The 10,386-nt window shown below is 45.9% G+C and overlaps 1 protein-coding gene across 1 annotated transcript in view; it reads left to right on the top strand.

The window, feature by feature from the left end:
• RNF11 (ring finger protein 11) overlaps positions 1 to 9,417 on the top strand; it is a 41,794-nt gene extending 32,377 nt beyond the window's left edge. The window contains exons 2-3 of the mRNA XM_054384034.1: positions 5,907 to 6,076; positions 6,804 to 9,417. Of these exons, the coding sequence (XP_054240009.1) occupies positions 5,907 to 6,076; positions 6,804 to 6,975 (342 nt within the window). The 3' untranslated portion in view covers positions 6,976 to 9,417. The remainder of the gene's footprint in view (positions 1 to 5,906; positions 6,077 to 6,803) is intronic.
• Positions 9,418 to 10,386: the final 969 nt, after the last annotated feature.

The following is a 10,386-nucleotide window of genomic DNA, read 5'->3' on the forward strand; positions in this document are numbered from 1 at the left end:
GTTCCATGGAAACATGAAGAATTTTTTTTTTCTCCGTGAGGTTGACAGAACAGTGGAACAGGCTGCCCAGGGGAATTGTGGAGTCTCCCTCTCTAGAGATATTCAAGACCTGCCTGGCTGTGTTCCTGTGTGATCTGCTCTAGGTGCTCCTGCTCTGGCAGGGGGTTGGACTGGATGAGCTTTTGAGGGCCCTTCCAGCCCCTAACATTCTGTGATTATTTGTTTCGGCCTCTTTTAGTTTTTGGTTTGGTTTGGTTTGGTTTTTTGATGGAGGACTAGAGCTAACATGAAACTTCATCTTAGTTTGAAGTGCCTGACATCTTTACAGACTTTGGCCAGAAGTTCAGTATTTTGTAATTTTGACTGCAAAAAAACCAACCATTTTCCATGGTAGATGGGAAAAGTGAGGTATAAGTGCAATAAATACATGCTCATCTTTGGAGCCAGATAATACCTGGTTGGGCAGTACAGTATCTGTAGAGGTCAGGAGGCCTCCTGCTGCAAATGTAAGTTAACTGAAGTCTCAAATTCTCACATAGTTACCTTGCACATCCCTTCTGGAGTGAACAGGACCTTGCCTTAGCATGGGCTGATAAAAGTCACCATTATCAACTGTGAAAGATTTGCAGAGGGTGATGAACCTGCACCGGCTGGGCTGCACTCTGGCCTTGCAGGCAGCTTCAAATTGCAGTCTGCTGAGCTTAACTTCCAAAAATGCTTCAGGGATTTGTTAGTGGAGAAACCAGAGGGTGCAGTTGCCAGTGTGGTGATGCAGTGGCTGCCACATGTGGGGCCAGGCTGGGTGCGTGCCGGCGGCTCTGCCAGGGCTGCAGCAGCTCTGCCAGGGCTGGAGCAGCTCTGCTCAACGATGCTCAAAGGTTAGGGTGGTGGTGGCCAGAGTCTAGTTGAGGGGACATTTCATGCAGTCTACTCCATCCCTTACTTTGACCCCTCTGGGTATTCCAAATGTCACTTCAATGAGCTAAGTTAGAGTACTCTGGGTTGGCATAGTCTCATGAATGAATAGTTTTAAAAGGGTTTTAGGCTCCTACAGGTACAAACATCTCTGGAGGGGAGGGGACTGGTTTGAAAAGGTCCTTGTCCATGTAACTGCCATGTGTGCAGCTGTATTCTTCCATGGCACTGCTGTGCTTGGATCCAGTGGACTGCTAGCACAGTTCAGGCAGGCTTTGACTGGCAGCTAGGAGAGGAGCCTGAAGTGCCACCAGATAGCCTATTAAGGAAGTGCACCCCAGGATGGGTACTGTGCAGTCACTTGTGTGTTTTCCTCAATAGCTAGACTGCCACACTGACCCCAGTGGTTTATATTCACAAGCAAGAAGCTGTGGGTGAGAAACCCCCCCCCCAATTTTCACCCAGGGGTACTCATCTGACAAGAGCTTCTAGTCTGGTGTGAAAGTGGAGAAGCCCACAGCTGGCAACTGCACATTTCTGCCTGAAGTGGTTACATCAGACATGCAGCACAGGGTGGTGGCTCTGTGGGGAGGGAACCTGAGACAGGACCCAAAAGGAGTGTTTCCGTGCAACACTGGGAGCCAGGAAAGGATCTGTGTATTTGGCATGGGGAGGAGGTTATCAGACCCTCTTCTTCAGGTCTCCACAGGGAAGATGAGAAGAGTACTTGGATTGACCCAGTACATTGTCCCTGGCTGGTTGCTTGCAGCAAGTGCCTGTAAAAAGACTAAGACAGGAGGAGGAGCTTTCCTTCTTGTTTGGCTTATTACAGGCTCAAAAGCTGTGTTAATTAACCTTAACTGGAGCAGCTGTCAGTCAGTCAGTGTGACTGATTTCTCATTTCAGAGTTGTTCAGATGTGATAGTTTGAACTTGCAACAGTCTTCCTCAACTGTAGTTTCCTTTTGCTGTGTAACTGCTGGCCTTCAGCTGTAGGCAGTCACTGCCAGTTGTCACCTGCTGCTTTGAGGCATTTGGAGAGTTTCTTGGATCTTCTTCCCGTTTCCTGCTCTTGCCCTTCCTTCTGTTTCTGCATCTGCACTGGCAGTCAGTGTTTTGCCAAGGGCAGCTATATTAACTGCAGCAGCCTCTGCCCCTCCTGTCCTTCCTGGCACCTGCCTGTGCCATGCATGCAGTCAGTGACACTGCTGCCCTTTCCCAGTGAGCTGGGAAGGAAGGTGCAGCTCTCTCCAGGTGCTCAGAGTTGTGTTTGCCTTTGTGACAAAGAAAGGAGGTGCAGTAATGTCTTCTGCTAGTGGTTTAATCTTCTGCCCAAAGAAGCATAGCAAAGCCTTGGGGAAAAACTAGTTACTGATAGTTTGTGGTGTTAAGTTCTTGAAACTTAAAACCAGGACTGGACTCTTCCTTTAGTTGATGTGTTCAGTGCAGAGGGGCTGCAGCACTTGGGAGGGGAAATAATGTTTTGTTTTGCTGGCACCAAAGGTGGCAGAGCTACATCACAAATACTGTCACATCTGACAGGTCCCTACCTTCAGCTGGTGCTTTTCCATGGCCAAACAATGATTAGGATGCACTTAAGATAGTTGAAACCATTAAAAGGCAGCAGATCTAAAGTTGTCTGTGAATACACTTTAGAGTAGTCAGGAAGTTAATCAGACTTGCAGAACCACCTGCACCTTCTCATAATTCCTCTGAGTTCTGCTAGGAAATCAGAAGGGAAAGTCCTAGCATAGCTAAATTAAGAGAAGGCTGTGAATTTTACCTCCCAGCTGAGCTGCAAGTGATAGGCACTGTGTTAGAAGAAGAACTGCCAGGCAGACCTGTAAGTTTTGTTAGTAGTTCTGGTAAGCAAAGACTTCCACTGATGGGTCCCCTCAGCTCTGGCTGGTGAGAGGCTGCATGCTCCTCAGGCTGCTCTCTCTCAGCCTTCAGGAGTCCTGTCTGTCCTTCCACTTGCCCTGCTTTCTAGCAGTGAAGGAAAAACGGCTTTATCAGGTTTGCCTAGCACAGTGTTAGGGGTGCTCAGCCCCATATCTGCCCCTTGTCAGGTGCTGGTATCAGTTGAGCACTGCGTGCTCTGCACTGGACTGGTGCCGGAGCAGCCCAAAAGGCAAAGGGAGAACAGGAGATGCCCGCAGCAGTCCACGCTCTCAAGGGCACACACATTTGAGCAACTGAATGGGAGCCAGCAGTGTGCCCAGGTGGCCAAGAGAGCCAAAGGCATCCTGGCTGGGATCAGAAATGCTGTGTCCAGCAGGAGCAGGGAGGGGATTGTCCTCTGGGACTCAGCCCTGGTGAGGTCACACCTTGAGTGTTGTGTCCAGTTTTGGGCACCTCAATCCCAGAGAGATGTGGAGGTGCTGGTGCCAGGGCAGAGGAGGGAAGGAAGCTGTGAAGGGCCTGGAGAGTAAATCTGATGAAGAGCAACTGAAGGAGCTGGGGATGGTTAGTTTGGAAAAGAGGAGGCTGAGGGGAGACCTCATGGCTCTCTACAACTCCCTGAAAGGACCTTGTGGAGAGGTTGGTGCTGGTCTCTTCTCACAGGTAATTAGTGATAGAACAAGAGGGAATGGCCTCAAGCTGTGACTGGGTAGGTCTAGACTGGACAGTAGGGAATATTTTTCCACAGCAAGAGTGGTCAGGGATTGGAATGTGCTGCCCAGGGAGGTGGTGGAGTCCCCAAGACTGGATGTGTTTCAAGGTGGTTTGGATGTGGTGCTTGGGGCTATGGTTAGGGGTGACCCTTGTAGAGTAGGGTTCTGGGTTGGACTTGGTGATGCTGAGGGGCTTTTCCAACCTGAATGGTTCTGTGATTCTGTGATTTCAGGAGGTGGTTGCTCTATCAGACAGCAAAACCCCACATCTTTCCCAAGTCAGGGATGAACAATCAGGCACTTGGCAGCAGGCACCTGGTGGGAGGTGGTGTGTGCTGTATCAGTGCTTCCTGCAGAGCAGGTGCACAATCCTGCAGTCTGCTTGTTCTGCAGCAGTGTCCTCTAAAACATCAACTTCTGCATTTTTCAGACAGGTGAATCAATGCTGTTGTTTGTGATGCACCAGATGTATTTGGAGAGCTTATCTAACAGCTGACTGTTTAACTCCTGCTGTTTAAGAACTACCACGTTGGATGTATTCCTGTGTGACCTGTTCTAGGTGATCCTGCTCTGGCAGAGGGTTGGAGTGGATGAGCTTTCAAGGTCCCTTCCAGCCCCTGACATTGTGTAATTCTGTGATTAAGATAGGTCTCTTGCAAGAAATGGTCTCACTCTGAACAGCAGATTTACTGCTACAGGCCAGCACTGTCCTAAGTGTTATCTCTAGTTTGTGGTTTAGAAGGCAAGTGACATTATTTGAAGTATCATGTTCATATACATGTAGGTGAAGATACCTGATCTAATGCTTCTTCATATTCAAAAGAAGCTGTTGAGAAGGTGACAGAGGAAGGGCTGCATCACAGCTATGCATTGCCTATTTTTTGTTTGGGAAATGTGTGGATTAACCATAGAGCTGTTGAAGTCCAGCTTGGGAGGACTTGTAAAATCATGTGAATGTATGAGAAGAAGCTTAAGACTCTTTTCTTAAGCCTGTCTTGTGTCTGGGTGACATCTTTTGAACACACAAGAATGAAAACTGCAGTTACGGATTGGAGCTTGTGTTGCTCAGAACAGTTCACATCAATTTTAGGTATTACAGAGCCAATGAAACCTCCCTCTCTAAAGCCCTTAAGAACAACAGGCATTCTCCTCATCTTGGCAAATAGCTCTTCCTAAACGTAAAAAAGCAAATCTTCTTTTCATTGCAGATACTGGGGACTCCAGTGGCCTTCCAGTATCTGAAGGGGGCCTACAAGAAAGCTGGGGAGGGACTTTTTAGGGTGTCAGGTAGTGATAGGACTCAGGGGAATGGAACAAAACTAGAAATGGGGAGAGATTCAGATTGGATGTTAGGAAGAAATTCTTCCCCATGAGGGTGGTGAGACACTGGAACAGGGAGGTAATAGAAGCCTCATCCCTGGAGGTTTTTGCAGCCAGGCTGGATGTGGCTGTGAGCAACCTGCTGTAGTGTGAGGTGTCCCTGCCCATGGCAGAGGGGTTGGAACTGGATGATCCTTGAGGTCCCTTCCAACCCTGACAATTCTGTGATTCTGTGACTCTTCCTTGGCTGTCATGGTGCTCGGTTCAGTATCTGAGCATTCCTCCAGGTGCTTGTCCAGATGATTTACCTGCTGTTGTCTGGAGTTCCTATGTGTATTTTAGGTATGAATGATTCTTTGAAATAAAAATGTTTTGCAGAAGAAAAAACTATGGGCAGACCCTGACTTGAGATACTGCCCTCAATTCTTTATCCCATTCTCAATATCATTATAGCCCCCAAAATTGCAAAGTAAGAATGACAGATGCTATAAGCATTTGTAGGCTTAGGAGGAAAAGTTCACTATGCTGCCTGTACTGTGCTATGATGGAGAGGGTTCAGAGGAGGGCCACGAAAATGATCAGGGGGTTGGAGCACCTCTGCTGCAAGAGCAGGCTGAGGGAGCTGGGGGTGTTCAACCTGGAGAAGAGGAGGCTCTGGGGAGACCTAATAGCAGCCTGCCAGTACCTGAAGGGGACTGCATGCAAGGAGGCTGGAGGGAGACTGTTTGCAAAGGCCTGCAGTGACAGGAGGAGGGACAATGGCTTCAAACTAGAGCAGAGCAGATTTAGATTGGATGTTAGGAACAAGTTCTGCACCATGAGGGTAGTGGAACACTGGAACAGGTTGCCCAGGGAGGTGGTTGAGGCTCCTTCCCTGGAGATATTCAAGATGAGGCTGGTGGAGGCCCTGGGCAGCCTGATCTAGTTGGGGATGTCCCTGCTGACTGTGGGGAGGTCAGACTGGATGAGCTTTGGAGGTCCCTTTCCAGCCTGGACCATTCTATGAAATGCTACAAATGCTTCTCTGTTTGCTTTAACTGAAGTATTTCAATTTTAGGAGCAGGTCCCTGTTCCTGTTTATCATCCAACTCCTAGCCAGACTCGGCTGGCAACACAGCTGACAGAAGAGGAGCAGATCAGAATAGCGCAGAGGATAGGTCTTATTCAGCATCTACCCAAAGGAGTCTATGATCCTGGAAGAGACGGCTCCGAGAAGAAGATCAGAGAGTAAGTGACAGCAACACAACTCGCCTCATGTGGCTCTTGCACTACTTTATGGTACCTGGTCTTGCCCTCCTGGTTTTGCCCCATTTCCAGGGACTGTAATTTAATGTAACTTTATGAAAAACCATGGCCATGCAGCAGGCTCTTCACTATAAAGTTTGCTTCCCTGTTACAGGAAACCCATGGTGTTTGGCTTTTTCCCCCTTTATCCTCTCTTCACGGGGAAGTAATGTCATAGTTACCTTCATGCCTCCCATTTCTAACTTTATGCTGTCTGCTGAGCTACCCCTGCCATGCCTACAGCAGGCTTCCTGCCCTCCCTAACGCTGTAACTGTGGGCAGGTATGCTGCAAACCACAAAAAAAAAAAAAAAATAGTGCTTGGTGGAGCTACCACTGACAGAGCTAAGAACTCATCCTCACAGTTATATAAGCAATTACTAAAAGTTTGACTCAACTCAACTGTATCACTCAAAAAACTCTAGTGCTTGGTGGAGCCACCACTGACTGAGCTAAGAACTCCTCCTCAGAGTTATCTATAAGTAGTAAAAGTTTGACTCAAATGTATCACTCAAAAAACTCTAGTGCTTGGTGGGGTCACTACTGAGGGAGTTAAGAACTCCTCCTCACAGTTATCTACAAGTAGTAGTAGTTTGACTCAACTGTATCACCCAGGAGTAAAAGACTGCACTGTTTTCATGATTTTTGTAACAACACTTTTGTTCCCCCAGATGCGTCATTTGTATGATGGACTTTGTTTATGGGGACCCTATCCGATTCCTGCCATGCATGCACATTTACCACCTGGACTGTATAGATGACTGGTTGATGAGATCCTTTACCTGTCCATCCTGCATGGAGCCAGTGGATGCAGCACTGCTTTCATCTTACGAAACTAACTGAGCCAGGGGTTTCTCTGCTGAACCTTCAAGGACACCATCCACTTCCAATGGGTTTGATCCTTTTGTCATTCAGCCCAAAGAGCCAGGAATTAGGAATTAAGATCATGCACAAAGTATATACATTTCCTAATAAATAAATTAAAAAAAAAATCCTGAATGGCTGCAAATATTGGAGAAAAAAACCCAACAGCATAGTATTTTAGAGACTCTAGAGAAGTAGGTTGTTATTTTTAATGTAAAGCCTTGACCTTGTTTGTTCTTACACCCATATATAGGAATTGTGTAAAGTGTTACAGCAACTGTAAATGTTTGAACTGCCTGTATCCAATTTTATTAGCAGCAAGATAAGAGTACTTCCCCCCCCTTCCCCTAAATAAAATAACCAGTTTTGTTCTGATTCTTTTCACAAGTCCTGGCATTTGGGTCAAGGCTTTATTGAAATCTACATTTTATAACACTGGCACAAAGAAATAGTTTTAAGCTTGTTTGCACAGTTCCTTTTTTTGTTTGTTTTTGGGGTTTTTTTCCTTCCCCTTTTTTTTTTCCTTCCATTGGAGATGGAATTCATTGCCTTAGGTCTTTTTAATAGTGTATTGTTATTGTTGGGCTGGCTCTATGCTTGAAAACCAGTTTATTTATAACCTGTTTAAAAGTGCTATATTTTTGTTTTGTTTTGTTTGCAGTTAGGAATATGCAGACTTTACAGTGATCTCCTAGCTTGTAAGCAAACCGAGATGCATTATCCCTTTTCTACAAGTGATGTGGAAGGTCTGACACAAGCCCTAGGGGGAAAATTGTGGGTTCATAATTTTTATGATGAAACAACAGTCCTGAAACCTTTACTATGTCACCTTGAACTTGATCAGCTTAAACATGGGCCAGATGGATGATAAATACCTAAGCTGCCACAACTGAAAAAAAAAAAAAATTGGAGCCAATGTAGTGTTGACATTAATCACTTCCTCTACTTTTTTTTCCCCCTCCCTAAAAATGGTTGTCTTGAATCATAGCAAATGGATACTGCATCTCTTGTTCTTGTAGTTCTTAGGTTACCAGAAGTTAAGAATAAAGATACTGTCTCTCAGTCTCCTGCATTAAATGTATCTGTTAAGCCCTGCTGGCTGACACACCAGTCCACCAAACAGAGATGAAAGCAGAGATGAGAAAAATGTATTTTGTTCTGCTGGGAAGTGCAAAGTTTACCTAAGCACAGGCTGTCGTGCTGGCAGCTGAGGGGGAGAACAGGACTGCTGTAGGGACACAAAGAAGTAAATCTCTGTAGCTAATGGCATCTGCTTGTTAAGAGATGGCCTAGCAAATATGGGAGTTGTAAAGACCTTTTAGCCACTTATCAGAGTTTCGTTTCTTTTCATTTTGTCTTTTCCCCTGCCCTTACCATACCCTGCTGTGACTTGTAATGCAGGGCTGACATGTTGAGAAGTCCTGCTCTTGCAAAATCAGCTGCAGTCTGAAGTTAGCCACCACAAGTCGAGGAGCTTCTTGATTGGTTTTCATACAGAGTTTGAGTACTTGGTACAAAAGATGTGTTTAGAGACCCAAGTACTTTGACGACTTACTGTATGTACAGTAGAGCAGAACTGTGCCTGGTGTGTTTGAAGGGTTGGTCAGCCACAGGGAGAGGCAATATCTTGACTGATTGATTATTCCTGCAGCTGACAGCAACCTGCTCTTAGAGGAGAACTCCCAAGTAGCAGTCAGAAGAAAGTGGAGGCAGTCTGCAGCTCTAGATTCACTCAAATTGCTACACGTTTATCTGGACAGTGTTTTGCTGGATTCAGTCATACCTAATCCCAAGGAAGAAAATCTGGGAAGAGAGACCTGAAGTTGTGCAATATCACTGTTCCTTTTCAACATTCCATGTGTGTTTCCTTGTCTCCTCTCTTTTGTCTGGGGAGTTTGGTTTCTTTTTTTGGTACAACACTGTCCACGTGAGGTATCGTTTCCTTCTCTTTCTCTTGTTAAAAACTGGTAAATGAACAGTTTGACCAAACCTAACTTCCATGTTGGTACTCACTCTTTATTTACTACATGATTTGATGAAGAAAGATTTGAAAGCATCATGAAGTGACCAATTACTGAGCTGAATGCTTTCCTAGGTGCTCTGTATAGTTGAACTTTAACAGTGATCTACTTACTCGCTAATGGGAAAAAGTTACAGAACCCAGAGATGATTACAGGAAAAAAAAGTAATTCCAAAAAGTTAAAATTTGAGCTTAAAGAGAAATGTGTAAATATAACAAATAAACCAAATAATTTTTTTTCCCAAGTTTTGAGGTGCAACACTGTTCTGGATGATTTCTAATTCAGAGAAGTAATTGAGCACAAAATAATAATGTGTAACCTGAATTTCAGCTACAGTTGTGAAACCACATCTGTCTTAATTCCACCATTTGTAAGATAAAGATAATATTTGCCTCCTGGCTCAGAGGTGTCTAATAAATTACTTCTACTTCAAACCTGTTAGATGTTCCATTTAGAGCACAACTGTTCCCTAACTACAGTAAGTGTAAAGGGCTGGCTCCTTCTCCTTTAGACCTGTTCATCTACCTCCCTTCTTAGCATCACAGAATGGTCCAGGCTGGAAGGAACCTCCAACGCTCATCCAGTCTGACCTCCCTGCAGTCAGCAGGGACATCCCCAACTAGATCAGGCTGCCCAGGGCCTCGTCAAGCCTGACCTTGAATCTCTCCAGGTAAGGAGCTGCAACCACCTCCCTGGGCAACCTGTTCCAGTGTTCCACCACCCTCATAGTGAAGAACTTGTTCCTAACATCTTCTCTAGTTTGAAGCCATTGTCCCTCCTCCTGTCCCTGCAGCCCTTTGCAAACAGTCTCTCTGCAGCCTTCCTGTAGCCCCCTTCAGGTACTGGCAGGCTCCTATTAGGTCTCCCCAGAGCCTTCTCCTCTCCCGGCTGAACACCCCCAGCTCTCTCAGCCTGTCTTTGTAGCAGAGGTGCTCCAACTCCCTGATCATTCTCATCTGCCAGGACTGTATGTTCAGGGAGAACAGGGCCCATAGTAAGATGACTGCAAAGCATTTTGAAGGAGAAAAAAAAAAAATCCAAACCACCAACTCTCACAGCTACTGTAAGTAGCCAAGCAAACGGTCATCCAAAAATGTTCTCTCAAGCACTGCACACAGGCTGTGCAGTGTGATGAAAACCATTCATGCAACAATATTTGTACTTCAGACCCATGACTGCATAACAATTCTGGCACAGACTTGGAACCAGCCAAGTGGATCATCATGCTTGGTTCTCTGCCATTTCAGGCAGCAGCACAAGAGACATTGAGTGTGAAAGTCCACACCTCTCCAGTCCCTGATAGACACTGCAGCATCTCCTAGCAACCCCCTCTCCCCATTAAAGGCTCAGACCTGCAACAGAAGTAGAG

This window comes from Indicator indicator, chromosome 10, assembly GCF_027791375.1.
Source record: "Indicator indicator isolate 239-I01 chromosome 10, UM_Iind_1.1, whole genome shotgun sequence".
Lineage (NCBI taxonomy): Eukaryota > Metazoa > Chordata > Aves > Piciformes > Indicatoridae > Indicator > Indicator indicator.